At 32.1% G+C, this 16,198-nt stretch overlaps 1 protein-coding gene across 21 annotated transcripts in view; it reads right to left on the reverse strand.

Annotated features, from left to right (window-relative positions):
• LOC105475613 (diacylglycerol kinase beta) overlaps positions 1-16,198 on the reverse strand; it is an 835,473-nt gene that overhangs the window by 187,065 nt on the left and 632,210 nt on the right. For all 21 annotated transcript variants that reach the window (XM_071094904.1, XM_071094900.1, XM_071094901.1 and 18 more), the window contains 2 exons: positions 7,692-7,782; positions 1,062-1,257 (listed from right to left, as the gene is read on the reverse strand). In XM_071094904.1, coding sequence (XP_070951005.1) covers positions 1,062-1,257; positions 7,692-7,782 — 287 coding nt within the window. The remainder of the gene's footprint in view (positions 1-1,061; positions 1,258-7,691; positions 7,783-16,198) is intronic.

Below are 16,198 nucleotides of genomic sequence, written 5' to 3' on the forward strand. Positions count from 1 at the left end.
TAAGCATTTCTTTCAAGAGAATACCTAACACTTTCTCCATCAATCTTTTTCACTTTCATGGTACCAAATTTTATATAACAGAAGTCACTGCCTGTTACTGAAACTTGAACCAGGTACTCAAAGACACCAAAACATAAAGCTATTGCCCACCACCATAAAGCCCACCAACCATTTTCTCACTTTATTCTATTTCATTTTTTAGTAATTTATTTATATTAGTCTATTAACACTGAAATCTTCATATTTTGTCCTTGGTGCACTGAGCTGAGACAACATGTTTTCATGTCTCAGTGTCATCAATAGTATTAGGTTAATTCCACAAGGTAAAAATGATATTGTAGAATTATATACGTAAACTATTGGGACATGATTAGTTATCAGAATATCACATTGATATCTTAGTTTATAAAATCTTTAAGAATTAGCTATCATGTCCCAATGAGAACTATATTATGATAGAGTTGAAAATTTTCCCCATAATTAGTATAGTCTATTTTTTTAGGTTTTTGCTCTCTGTTTCCCAGATCCCCTACTTGTTGTTACTAACTTTCTGGAAAAATTCAGCAGACAACCAAAATTTATCATGGGATATTTAAACATTCTGTTATATGTGGTACTTAGAACAACAGCTATGTAAAATACCTTCAATCTCATAGCCTGACCAAAGCATAAAAGAACAAAATCTCTTATAACACAACCTTAGAAAAGCCTTAACTAGGTCCTTATTCCAGCATCTCAAATGTCCTATTTAAGACAATCACATTTCAGAAGAGCTTAATGTACAATATCTTCTATTTTATTATCCATGAAATGCCCCAAATGTATTTTATTTTCTGTGGGAACGGTTATATACAAAGAATAATGAAAAATGTAGCCAATTTATACTTGAGTTATAATCTATTGTGATATAAGTTAATCACACATGGGTATCTCATAATATGAAAAATACAACTGTAAAAAAATATATATTACTATAGAGCAATGGAAAACTCTTTACTTTTAAAGAAGACTTTGAAAGCAGGTTAACAATCAATTTAACAATTACTTGTTAGAAAACTGACCTTGACTTGCAAACTTCAACTCTTTGGCATCTGTGACGGTGGTCCTTTTGTCAGACCCTTTTTTCTCTATTCGTCGATGGCTTCGTCTTTTCTTAGACTCTCCCCAAAGATTGGATCCTCCATGCATGCTTGGTATATTCAAAATAGCAATTCCTTCCAGAGAGATGTTTATTAAATCTATCTGTACTCCATCACACTGATGGGTAAAAAGAAAGAAACAGAAACAGTATCTTTATTTCCCTGATTTCTTCTTTTTCATTTCCTTATCTTTTAATAAGAGCATTGAAATCCATAATGTTGTCATTTCCACACAAGGCTTTCAAGAACAGTTAAACGCTTACCCTGAGTCAATATAAAAGATGAAATAGCCCCTAACATTAACCAGTTATCTCTAGTAGTCCTTAAAAATGATCAAATTAAGTCACCAGTATATCTTTGTTTGTAGAAAACCTTTGGGAGAGACTTGTTAGTATCTGCATATATATTTGACCAGCTGCAAGTTTCTAATGTATTACACAAAGGTTAATTCTGGAAACTATGGTCAAATTTTAGGAAGAAATTGTGATGACTGCCCCTATTTAGAACACACTGCAAGGTACTATTGGGGGAAAGTAAAGAAACAAAATTGATGCCTCCTGGTCTCACACCTTTGGGGCAGAGAAAGAAGTAGCTTAAAAGACTTTTGTTTAAAAAAAAAAAGTAAAATTCAAAACAGTGATTCTAAGAGATTTCAATCACACTCAATTTACCAAGGATGACTTCTTGGACTAGATGAAGTCCTAAGCAGATGTCAAAGGCCATGAGAGGCACAGTTGTCCAAATGAATATGGAGGACCGGGCAGATTGAATGAGGGAAATAGGAGTAGCAGTTAAAAGACCTTCAATCCAGCATGATTTTATAGCTGCTGCAAAAATGGGTTTAAAAAAAAAGAAGGTTAATCAGCCCAATTTTTCTTAAATTCCTAGTGACAAAACACCCTGGTGATTATGAAAAATGTAAAATTCACTAACAATGTTTTGTTATATTCAGAGCGGTCACTTTTTAGTTTTTTGGATTTTCCATTCATTTCCACTAATGGACATATATGGACAGTGACAAGACTATTCTGTATTTTTAAAATTACTATTTATTCATTTGTCTTCTCTAAAATGCTAGTTATTATTATACCTTCTAGAAATTATCCCATTTTCAATTATAAGTGAATATGAAAAGAGATAAAAGCACTTTGTTTTTTAAAGAATTTTGTGAGGGATATGCATTTCCTAACTGAAATATGTTTGCAGTGGCATTATTTCATTTGCCATGTCTTAGTACAGAAAAAGCTATTGACACTAACTTCATCATTTCTCATGGAAGTCATGATTTTTGAACTCAGAAGACACAGCGTTCCATGAAAATGATGAAAAACAAACAAAACAAAACAAAAAAAGCCCTCTCTTTTTCCACATTCGCCTCATCATACTGAAGCTAGGATTGCATCTTGTTCACCGAAAAATAAAAACTGTGAAATAAAGAAACACATCTTGAGACTCCTTGGCAGGGGTAGAAACAAATTCTAGAGAAAGTGCCAAGTTTTCATTTAATTTGTTTCAATGAGGGCGAAACCAAGATCTGGATGATGCTTTTTTTCCCCCCACCGCCGCAGAAAGCAGTGCTTTTTTCCTCCTTTTCTTGTGCTAAATTAAGATGATTTCTTTTTACTAAAGAATTCTGGTCATGTGTATACTCACTTACCGCTATATATTCTAGATAAACAGATATTAATTTCATAATTAAAAGTAATCTTGTGTAAATACCCTGCAGGCCTCAATGAATCAAACACATACTGTGTGTCAGGCCTCCCACTGTCTTCAAGTGGAATGTACTGGCTGGATAATTAGATAGTACATATTTTTTAACCTTATTTGCATGCATATTATATCTTTTGCACACTGACAAGCAGCAGTAACAACAAAAGTCAGATTACCACAGGGAATTCCCACAAAGAAGTCTTCATTCCTTATAATTTGCAGCCTAAATTAAAATAATTTGATCTTTGACAAGGATGAAATGTCAAGCAGAAGGGGGTCCTCTACAAGCCACGGCCTGTGGCTTCTGAAATCTGCCTAATTTATGTCAGTCACTTCTTAATACATATTTAAGTATTACACGAAAAAGATGATAAATATGCAATCTGACACCTTTGGTATTTCCCTGCTGTTAATTTATAAAGGTCTGGCTTCCCCCAAACTGACTAAAATCATTTAAATAACAGAAGAATCATGAAATAAGCTGGAGTCGGGGCCTGGCTTCCATTTTCACTCAATATTGAACACAGCAGGTAGTACACTAAGACAATTATTTGACTAGGCCTTAGAACCCCACTGTGACAAGTTACTTTCAGAATTAGTGAAGGAGGATTCCTTTGTTCATCTGCAGAAAAGGAGAGCATGTTGCAAAGAGGCTTCTTTTTTTTAAAAAAAAAAAAAATTGAACCAGCTGAGTTACATGTGACAATTGAAAAACATCAGTGTATGCCATTATTCATGTTTTCACTCTTCAGAGTCTTGTCATGTTTAGTTTTAGGGAAACAGAGTAAGTAGCTCTCTGAGAAGTGAAAAAAAAATTCTGAAAGAGTCGCAAAGAACAAGAACTGATGAAGAACATTGACGTTCCTTTGAGAGCAGGACAATGTACTTAAATAAATTGCTATTTATTAATGATTTGTTTCCACTTGTTCTTGACCCCAGGCTACCTTCCTCTGTTTGCTTTAACATTATGTTCATTAGTCTGGAAAATTTCAGTGCTGGTTCTGATGGAGACCAGTAATTGTAGCACACCAGTTGAGTGCATGAAAATAAAAGCTGAGGTGAAGGCTATGAAATATAAACAAGTTATATTACTGTGTCAGATAATATTTTCATTCCTTTTGAGATTTATGACTTTTAAAAAGGTAGCTACAGAGGAAAAGAATATAAAAGCTTAAAAGCTAACAGCCTCAGTTAGTCAATAAATCCTGAGTATTTTTATTAGGTAGAAAAAAGGTCGTTAACATATAGTACTATGGGAGCTATTTATAGAGTGCAAGGCTGTGATGCCATTGTCCACTCTTTTCAGTTTTAGAATGGAAGATCTTATTACAGAGACAAATTTATCTAAAAGAAAAGAAGACAGTTTCAGTTTTTCTGCCAATGTGTTTTAATCCATGAATAAATGAGTCCTGAGTCACATTGTACAGAGGTGTTAAAAACAAGCTTTATATGTGACTTTAGTGTTTCAGATCCACTTAACATGTCAGTTGATAGGACTATTTAAAACATGCGAAGAACTTTGGAGTATGGATGGTAAATGTGATGAGATACAATTAATGATAAACTGTAATTTTTTTCCATAGTGGGTCTGATTCTATGTCTATATCAGATAAAAATTTCTATTTTTACTAGATGAAACCTAAAACATTATTTTATAGGTAATTTCGGTATTAGGACACATGGGGCAGAGACTGTGCTTGGGAATTCTGGCTATTGCCTTTAAGAACTCTGTTTTCCAGGTTACTGAGCAATTGTCTTTTGAATCCTGCTAATTTATTTTGTGTTTTTGATGCTACTCATGCCATTTATTAATTATTGAGATCATTTAGGTTTCTAGGAGTATTTAATAATTACAATAAATCAGTATTTTGGGATGGAAATTCTAGGCTTTAAAATTTACCATCTTTCCCAGTCTCCCTGTCAACCAAAAGACTGAAATATCTATAGAATAGGCTTTCTTATTCTCTCATTAACTTTGCCCAGTACCCTGAGCAAACTAAACATTCATGAACTCTGTTATCTTCAATTCCAAATGCTGACCTGAGTTTCTTAGGCACACATTTCACCCCCACCCAAATACTTTAATATAAACATTGGTTTTAAAATATTTTCTTGTAACTTTAAAAAATTTATTTTTATCTTTTGTAATAAAGTTAGAAGATAAATGAATATCTTTAAAAAATTCTACTTTATGTATCATTAACTCTACATATATGTGTAAATATATATATTTTTCAATCAATTTGCTCATTAGATTTAAAGATTGTGGCAGCAACATAATTCTTATTTCTCTTAAATTACTGAAGAAAATGTTTATCTCTGCAATGGAGATATAATAGTATCATAAGGTTTTGATGAAGACTAAATCAAATAATATATGTGCATTGTTTAGCATCACCTGTGAAGCAGTTAATAATAGGTAAATCTTAACTATTATTCCATGATATTCATATCAACCCAAATGTTTGCCCTCTTTCAAAGGAACTCATATGTGAAAGAGAAATAGTAAATAAAAAAGACACAGAAAAGAGAGTTTGATTTTGAAAAAGCTGCCTATAAAACACGTTATCTATTGCTGGAGGTTCTGTTTTTACTGAAGTAGTTTATTCTGTTATATATTTTTCAAACCATAGTAGGTATAATTTTAGGACAAATAGGAAGCAACAACAAACAGAATCAAATCTTCGAATTGCTGTTTTTGTTATATTTAATTATAAACTAACCTTGAGGGTAGAAAGGCATATTCTGCTAATATGATAGACAGGATTCATTAAAAAGTGAGCAGAGAAGCAGATTTTGCCTTGCTATTCATACACACACACACACACGCCCCAAAATATGCAAAAATACAAGGGGGCATGCACACAGTGCCAGCTGTGATTTATAAATATTATGTAATAGCACCCAAAATAAGCCAGGGATGCAGAGCTAGAAGGCCAGGCTGAGAGAGTAAGTGGAAACAGCACTCCAAGAAACATTAACTTAGTTCTATAGGCCCAGATTTCTTGGAGAACATTCTAAATAGTTTAAGATCTCAAGCTCTGTGGATCAAAACCACTTAATTTTATCATTATTTATCACATTACAAATCACCATTTTCAAATGTATTTTCCTTCAAAATATTTTGCTGTAAATACAACACTTAAAGATTTTTGTTCGTTTGTTTGTTTTTTTACTTTGTGACACATAGAATCTTATTTTATAGATCAATGGCTTTTCAATCTGTGCTCAAGGGTAGAATAAAGTAAAGGGAGGTGCAGGAGGATTCAGGATCTCCACGTACATTCAACCAAAGCCATACTTCTAATTTTTCTAAAACTTTTCAGCTTCTGCTGCGAATTGTATTTGAGCATAATTTTTGAGGTTAAGAAATACTCAAAATCTAGTATATAAAGCAGTTTTTTAAAAAAAATAATGATTCTCAGAGTAAAGGGGGAATGTATATATTTTATTGAATATATATACACATAAATATTTATATGTATATAACAATACATATGACACATAACTATATATACTAAATATTTAACTATGTAGTTATATGTCATATATAATATATAACTAAATATGTAACTGTAGTACATATATAGTAACATAGATATACATGTATATAGTTATATATGTGTTATATATATCATTTTTGTATACAGTTATATGTGTACATATATCATACATATACACAGATATATCATCCTAAATAATAATAACAGAAAGTCCATGTTGAACCCAAATCCTTCACCTCTGTTATTATGTTCCTTTCAAAGGTTATGATCTGATCCCGTTATGAAGGGTTTGTTTCCATTCAGTGACCATCAATTCTAATACTTAATTATATTTACCAATCATGATGAGATAAAAGTGCTAAAAGGTTACACCGAGAGTAGTAGTATCATTAATAACAGCAAATTGGAAAGTTAGGATAATGAAGAACCTAGTCAGGCCATTATGTGGTCCATAACTACTTCTGTTTACCAAACTTATTACCTGAATATAAGCAACTAATAATTTAAGTATCAGTAGCAAATTTTTGCATTTATTTTTAAAATGAAAAGCGTTGAAGCCAATGTTTCTTAATTTATATCAACTAGTCATTAAGTGTTCATGTTTCATAATTCTGTTCTTTTGGTTTTGTCTTTATCATTTATCAAAATACAACTTTTCTTTTTTCTTTGACCCCTAAAAATCTCTCAATATAACGCATTTTCTTTTATAATATTTCTCCAAAATTTTGAGTCCTACAGTGTCTTTTTTTTTCTATAGACCTATTTGCTCCAAGTCTTTTTAAAATGTGTCTTTTCTTGCTATCTTTGCTCTCTTTCTTGGCATTTCCACTTTCTATAAATGTAATGGGGAAGTGGCAACCTTGGGAACTGAGAAAACCTAGTTAATGAATGGGAATGGAATGGAAAAGTATACTTTTTAACCTTTATTCATAAAAGTAAGTACAATTTTAGCAAACTGTGTTTTAAAGGTTATACGATATTGAGACCCGAAAATAATATTTTTTATGTATTCTGCAACTTTTTTCTTTTCAGCTGCTTTTATCTTACACCTTTCTAGCTGCACTATGCCCAGTAACAACTGTATCGATTTCCAAAGTTGTGTTCCACTTCTCATTCTTTTATACTATCATAAAACAACCCATATCTACACTTAACTTTAATATGTCAGATAGTGCTATATTCCAAATGAGTGAAAGAAATGACAATTTAAAATCTTGAGTAAGTCTCTGTGGATTGCTAATATATATTTCATTCCATGGGCTCCAATGCAAACATACTAACAACCAAGCTCAAGCCATTTCATTGTATTACAAAAGAGAATTCATTTTTTTCTTACTTCTATTTCTACAGATTCATGTAGCTTCTTGCAGGTGGCTGAGAAAGTTTCAGATGTGCCAAACTCAAAATACCAAAATTTATTCTTCATTCTGAAAAAGAAAAGGAAGAAGCACCTTAGACAACTATCAATAACAGAGGGATCTTTTAAAAAATGGTAACTCTGTCTTGTGTTATAATAGAAAAGGTTTGAGGACATGTGACATCTAAAATGTAATAGATGGTCATATAATTTTCAAAGCTTTAATGTTGATGCCAAACTGTATGATGGCCTTGAGGGGATTATAAGAATGTGTTGATCTAGCAGACCCAAGTGCACCTTTAATTTTTTATTGGTTCATCACATTTTAAAAAATGGTTTTAATGCTCATGATTCTTAGCTTGTTCTTAGGCAACAAGTGAAGAGTGTGCAATAGTGGGAAATTATGATACAGCATAAAGTATTTTTAGTTATTTCAAGAACTAATATGGAATATAAAAACTAAGAATATAATAATATATCAATAAAAGTTGCAAAGAAAATATAATTAAAATAATTTCAGTATTTAATCTTAAAGTAAAAGACTCAAAATTTATTTTCTTCTATGACTTGATGATATTTTTGGCTTTTTATACGAGGCAATTAAATTTGTTATCACTGAATGTAATTTTACAAAGGTCAAATAGATTTTTATATTATCTAGTATTGGATTTGAAACTTTGTTCTTGTGAAAAAATGCAATATTTGATTATACATAATTCTAATAGTGATCATGCCCTCAATTAGAAGACAATACATGTAAGTGACAGACATTTTCACACATAGAAATGAAACAAAGAAGTTTTTGTTATGGTATTCGAGTATGTCTCTCATATCAAATTGAAGTATTCTGTTTGACTTATAAATATTGATATCTGCTTTTTACATTAGAATGTAAAACATTTTGAAAATTAAAAAGACATTTGGCAAGGGCCTTACTACTTAATTCAAGCCTATTATTGGTTCGGAAAATGACATTAAACCTAATAGAGTGCTTATTATTATGCTATGTTAAACCCAATAGAGTGCTTATTATTATGCAGAGTTCTCTGATACAAAATTATAAAATACAAAGTAATGTTATGTTATCTATCTAAACATAGTCAATAATGTTTAGGCTCTCACAAGGTTTTATTTGCTTACAAAATTCACAATCCCTTCATGAATCAGTCATATTCAGGCCAGTAATCTGAAGGTCAGTATAAGTTTCATAGTATTCTAGCACTACGAATCTTTAATCTTTTCTAGAGAATATTTGACTTAGTTTATGGCCTGATTTCATATACGTGAGCAGATGTAAATAGATGATAGCTAGTGAGATCGGTAGGAGGTAAACATTTAATGACAAGATCTGTGGACCTGTATCTACATATGCGTCTATATTAAATTAATGTAAATGTCTATTTATAGAATCGATATTCTTTTGTAAATTTATACACTGAAGTCATGTAAAATTAAAATATTTTACTATTGAGATTTATCATTCTGATGAAAAACATATCATTCTGTAGATGGTGAGAAAAAGATTGGTTTATACAAAGAGGTCTGAAGACATTCTTAATGAATACGTTATGACTGTTGGAATAGTCTTTCTATATTCAGCAACTTCCTAATAACATTTTTGTGTTATTCTTTTCTCCAGATCTTCCAGGATTCATTCATTCATTCAACAAAAGTTTAATGAGAACATTCACTGTGTTAAGCACTAAAGATACAAATATAAATGCAGTTACCTTTGTCCTCAAGGAGCTCAGAATGTTATAAATTTATAGGCATATCAGTTTGTTAAGAGAGGCAGGAAGGTAGTGGAGAGAGTATGCCTGGACATGTGAGGCTCACTGGGATCTTGGTTATTATGTCCGTTATTTGCCAGGACTGAGTCTCTTCCCTATACTGTCTCAAAACCACAATTAGATATCACCTCTTTTTTTTTGTTAGGATGGCTATTTTCAAAAACACCTCAGATAACAAGTACTGGCAAGGGTGTGGAGAAAAGGGAACATTTGTATACTGTTAGTGAGAATATAAATTTCTATAGCCATTATGGAAAACAGTACTAAGTTTCCTAAAAAAATTAAAAAATAGAACCACCATATGATCCAGCAATCTCTCTTCTGTATATATACCCCAAAGAAATGAAATCAGTACCTCAAAGAAGTGTCTGCACTCCTATGTTCATTGAAGCATTATTCACAATCACCAAGATGAATGAACAACCTAAGAGTCTGTCAATGGATATATGTACACACACACACACACACCCCAGAATATTATTCAGCCTTAAAAAAGAAGGAGATCTTGCCATTTGTTGCAACATAGATGAACTTCTTGGACCTTATGCTAAGTGAAGGAAACCAGAACATAAAGACAAATCTTGCATGATCTCACTTATATGCAGAATCAAAAAAAGCCAAATACATAGAAGCAAAGAGTACAACTATGGTTATCAGGGGTCAAGGATGGGGGGAAATAAGGAAATGTTGGTCAAAGGATACAAACTTACAGTTATAAGATGAGTAAGTTTTGGAGACCTAATGTACAGTATGATGGCTATAATTAATGTATGGTAGCAAGAGGGAAAATAATGTATTATATATTTGAAATTAACTAGAAAAGTAGATTTTAAGTATTCTCACTACAAAAAGTTACTTTATGAAGTGATGGATATGTAATTAGCTTCATTGTGATAATTATTTCACAATATATGAAAACATAATGTACATCTTGAATATATACAATTTTTATTTGTAAATTATACCTTAATAAAGCTGGAGAATAATAAGTAGACAGTATTTTGAGATAATTTTAAATTCAGTTGCAGTTGTAAAAAGTAACACAGAGGAGTCCAGTGTACCCATTACAGTTTCCCCCAATGAAAATATCTTGCAAACTAGTACAACAGGACAACCACAGTGCTGACACTGACACAGTCAAGATGCAGAACATTCCCATCACCACAAGGTTCCCTTAGGTTCCCTCATGTTGCCCTTTTATAACCACATCCACTTCCACTTGCCCCCACTCCCTCCTTTACTCTGATGACCACTAATCTGTCATCCAGTTCTATATTTTTTTTTATTTCAAGAATGGATATAAGTGGACTTATATAATAAGCAAATTTTGGCATTTGAATTTCTCACTTAGATTCATCCAAGTTGTTTCATGTATCAACAGTTTCTTTTATCACTGAGTAGTAGTATACGGTATGAATGCATCATAGCAAAGGACTAGTATTTAGAATATACAGAGAACTCTGATGATTTGACAGTAAAAACAACCCAAACAATTTAATTAGAAAGAAAGAAAAGACATAAACAGACATTTCACCAAAATAGATATACAGATGGAAAAAAAAAAGTGTAAAGATGCTCAGCAACATTAGCTTTTAGAGAAATACAAGTTAAAACCACAATGAAATATCACCCCACACTTATCAGAATGACTAAAATAAAAAAAATAGTAAAAAAAATCTTGAATATATGTAATTTTCAGGTGATTTGTACCTCAATAAAGCTGAACATAAAAACATTGGTCTATTATAAAATATAATAAATATAATTTCTAATGAAATATGAGCCAACTATTGTAGGAGGAACACACTTCAATGATTCAACTAATTTTATCTCAAGAGTCCTGCAAGCTTTAGAATAAAAGGTAGCATGTGAATGAGTAAGTAGTAGAAGGCAAGCACAGAAGGAAGAATAGACAAGTTCTGTGCACCTTTGGGAGTGCTGTATGATTTTAAGAGTAGGCTGAATACAGACTAACAAGTGTGGTAGGGTCTGTTTCAGAACACGTAAGTCAAGTTAATGGTTTTAGACTTGATCTTATGGATTAAGAAGAAGCTGACAGAAGTTTATTAGCAGAGGGGTGACATGGTGAACTTTGTTTTATGGGCAAACAAATCTGGCAAAAACACAAAAATGGGCTGGAGGGTTGAAATGCTGGTCTCATTAAGAGAACTGTAGTTATTGGAATAATTCATATAAAATATAATTGAAGGCCTATCCAAATGGCAACAGAAATGGAAAAGGGTTCAATTCAAGAGCTATAAATGAGGTAGAATCAATAGGAACTGGTGATATTTGATTATACTGATATATGCCATACGTAGATTATCTCTGAATGCATAGTTGAGAATACTAGAGCCTTAATTCAGCATACAAAGAGATAATGGGTTTATATTTTGGCAGGTTCTGTGATTTAATGTACACTGTATTGTAGTTTGAAAATTAAAAAATATATATATACACACACAAGGCTTTGGCTTGTATAGAAATGATTATTCCCTGTATTTACATTATGTCCATCAAAGTTCTTCACAGCTTAATTAGGATTATGTGTGTTTCTATCAGTTATCCAAGATATACTCACTTTAGCAAACATATCACAAGAAACAGAAATTCTGAGAATTTACATTCAGCCCTTATTCACCATATTAGTTAGCATTACTGCTCATGTGCCAAAGCTACTTTAAATTCTCCATTATTACAACCATTTTATGTTTCACTTAGATAAATATATGGAGGTAATAAAATGCACATGGTATCAGGTTCCACATGACAAATTAAAGGCTGTTAAATTTTATTTTTTTTTCAACCAAACTGGTTTTAGGTTGTAGAAATGCAAAAAAGCACATTTAAGCATTTATGCTATCTACTTTTATGGCTCACATTAGAAAATGATCCAAATAATTCAAACTCAAATTTGTCACTGAACACATAGCTTTGGGCTTTAAGAATATGGCAACTGGACATTTAACCTACTGTGAAATGGTCACAGCAAAGTCAAGTTTATCGTATTCCTGGACAGATTTTGTGACTCCAAAGATAGTAACAAAGGTCCTATAAACCTCACAAAAAGTTATTCATGTAATTATTATTTGAATTGACATAGTAAACCCTATGCCAATGAATGTAATTGCAAATCTACAAGTTTCCATTTAATGCTTAAAGTGCTTGGCTACCAGATAGTAAGGTAAAGATGAAGAAATTTGCTTCCATTTACCTGGCATTTTCATACTAACTGTAATTTTGCTTCTTTTACATGTCCTGAGTAATCTGAACTATCAGAGACTTTGTTCAAGCAAAATCCTTGTTGCTATGAAATTTAGTTAATATTCAGTTCTTCAAGTTTTTAACTTTCAAATGGGTAATTTAATTTCCAGCAATATATTTTCCTTGGAGTTTTTCTTCCTGCCTTACATGTCTTTTATTTTGGCTTTCATTGGCTTAGTAACGTCAATGCAGCAAACATAAAACAAAACAAACAAACAAAACTAAAGTACCAGTGCATTTTCCAAAAAGAATACAAAGTTACCTAATCAGACATGAAACTCATTTCTAACAAAGATGTAACATACAGAGGGCTATGAAATTATCTCATTTGACTTACTGTAGAAGGCTCAAAAGTCATAAGCAAACGAAAAAGTTTTAACTTAGTGAAATTACTCTGAGAAGTCATATTTTTATCTTACAGGTGCATTTGTTTTATTATTTTTCATGTATTTAGTGGGGATTTAGGTGGCACAGGAAGATAATTTATTATGTATAAAACAGAAAGACTTCTACTAGACAATGAACTCATTTTCAAGCATCCTTAACTAAGTGATTTGACTTATATTGTGTAGATAACATGCTCAACAGAGGAGAAAATAAATCTCTTTTGATATTTGCTTTTCAAATAAAAACAATAATATTCTAAGTAGTTTAGTTAAAATGAAATTAAATATTTAGTTACTAAGGATGTTTCAGAAATACCATCTTTTTAATTCGTTGTTTTTACTTTTGTTCTGTTATTAAAATATTTTAAGTTCATTTCAAATCTGGTTTTAAAATAATTTTCTCATGGAGAACATAGTTTTTAACTATGTTATGCAATAACTTTATTTTAGTACTAAAACTCAGTCTCATGATTCTATGCCATACCCTTGAAGCATAGCAGGAATTTGGACTTGCTTAACTATGGTGGTTAATGGGAAATGTTGACTTATAGTAATACTGCAGAGTAAGTGTTTCAAGTGGTTCATTTATGTCATAGAATCAATTCGGTTTTATTCACTTTTTCATTGCCAAGAAACATTACACTAAACATGGGTTATAGGGTTACTCATTTATTCCTAAATGTAGTGAGGTATCACTTTAAAAAATACACCACAAGTCAAATGGAAGGGCCCCGGTGGGACCTGATTCACCAGTGAATGAGCAGTTTCTGAAAGCTGCAGTTCAGGGAGGGAAAAGCACTCCCAGAGTAGCTGCAGCAGGCAGAATGTTGGCAGGGCACAGGGGGCCTGGTGGGCAAAGGAGCCCTAGGTCAGTGCAGAAGGAAAGGGAGGATAAATTTGTAGTTTGTTTTTCAGCACTTATTGAAGTCCCCTGGGAAATTAAATGTCATCTGTATGAACTACGGCCATAGGTATTTGTTAAGAACTAAGTCCTGGCCCAGTTGAATAAAATCAGCAATGTAATTTTTTTTTATTGGCAACTATAAATCACCAATAAAGAGTTATGAAAAAGGTTGCTCAAAGTATGTAATAGTGGCATGAATAGGAACTTTTACTCAAATTTGTAAAAATTATAGTATCAAATTTAAGTATATAAAAAGTTATGTACTTGCTCGTAGAAACTTGAAACTACAATTTTATGGCAATTACTATTCATATGAACACATTAGTGGTGGAAGTGACCCTAAATTCTATACATGTTATAGAAAGAACTCCATTTTATTTAAACCCCTAAATGCAGGCTTTTTTGTTCATAGAAATGTGTACTGTTTTTGGAGTAAGAGAATAATGTTGACAATATTATTTTATAAGGAGGAAACACAGCTATAATCACTGCAGTGGAGACATTTAATATTCATACCGAAGAAAGCAAACATTTTTCATACTTCCAGACAACAGGTAGAGATATAAATTTATTCAAATGACATATAAAAATGCTTGTATCTAATGCTCATTCATAAGATGTGCTTGTTAAGTCCCAGGGAGACAATGAAAGAAGCTATAGAAACTTCAGAGAGAATCATATGATACTCCATCTTAGTTTGTAAAAGAAAAGATGGATATTCTAAAACTATAATTTTTAACCTGAATTACTTTTACAGGAGTAAAGAAACTTTTTTTTTATATATAAGTGTATGAGAAGGATGCACCCAAAGATCAAATATTTTAGTTTTTAATTATTTCAACAATTCCCTATGGAAAAAGCATGGTTATTTAAGTGTTTTGATGTATAAGAATTTTCTATCATAATACTAATTATTTCTTACCTAAATGTTCTCTTGTTCTCTATTTGTATTGTACATTAGAACTAATTAACAGAATGAAAATGGAAAAAGTATATAAGCAGTAGTGATCCCACATTGCAGTCATACCAAAAAGGTACACAAAGTAAGTCCCTAAGAGCAGTGATAAATTCATAATGATATGAAATGTAAAATGAAACCTATAAAATGTTTAAACAACCAATCATGTTGAGAATTGAATATATTTCAATAATAATTAAATCTTTACTATTAGTGGCTCATGCCTGTAATCCCAGCACTTTGGGAGGCGGAGGTAGGCGGATCACGAGGTCAGGAGTTTGAGACCAGCCTGACCAACATGGTGAAACCCAGTCTCTACTAAAAATACAAAAATTAGCCCGCGTGGTGGCGTGTGCCTGTAATCCTGGCTACTTGGGAGGCTGAGGCAGGAGAATCATCTGAACCCGGGAGGCAGAGGTTGCAGTGAGCTGAGGTCGCGACATTGCATTCTAGCCTGGGCAACAAGAGTGAAACTCTGTCTCAAAAACAAACAAACAAAAATAAATGTTTCATAATAATAAAAGTGTCCCTAAGAAATTTGTTAGAAAGATTTAATGAAATGTATGATAGTAATAATTGTTGCTGTTACAGATCATAGCACTGTCTCAAATGAGCTTAGAAGTGATGCTTCCAATATTTCATGGAAAGTAGCAAAATCTAGCTCAAGACACCCTAGCTTTTTTTCCCCAAATGTATCTCATTATATACAATAATGAATGCAGCATCACTTGAACCTTTTTTTCCTTAGCCATAAGGAAAATGTTATAGGCCAGAAAGCTCATCATTAGAAGACACCGTTGTTCATATTTCTGTTTAAGTGTCTTTATTTCCCTCTTCTGAAATAAGCCAACTAAAGAAGACAATGTAACCTAGAGCTGACTAATGGAAGCTGAGGGAAATATACAGTGGGCATCTAGGAAAGATTTTTTTTCTCTGATCAAGACACATACAAAGTAAAACTTTGCCTCTCTTTTCCTGTTTTTGCATGTTGTGAAGGAAAAATAACTGAAGATGAAGCAGCCATCTTGCCTCCATGAAGGAAAAGACAAGGTAAACCCAGAGATGACCCAGATGATGGACAGAGCTGAACTGGCTCATCAGTAACCATGAAATAGTCTCTGAATTTCTACTCATGAGACATTTATAAATAGACTCATTATTTATTTTGCATATTCTGTCACTTG

The sequence above is a fragment of the Macaca nemestrina genome, chromosome 4 (assembly GCF_043159975.1).
Source record: "Macaca nemestrina isolate mMacNem1 chromosome 4, mMacNem.hap1, whole genome shotgun sequence".
NCBI lineage: Eukaryota > Metazoa > Chordata > Mammalia > Primates > Cercopithecidae > Macaca > Macaca nemestrina.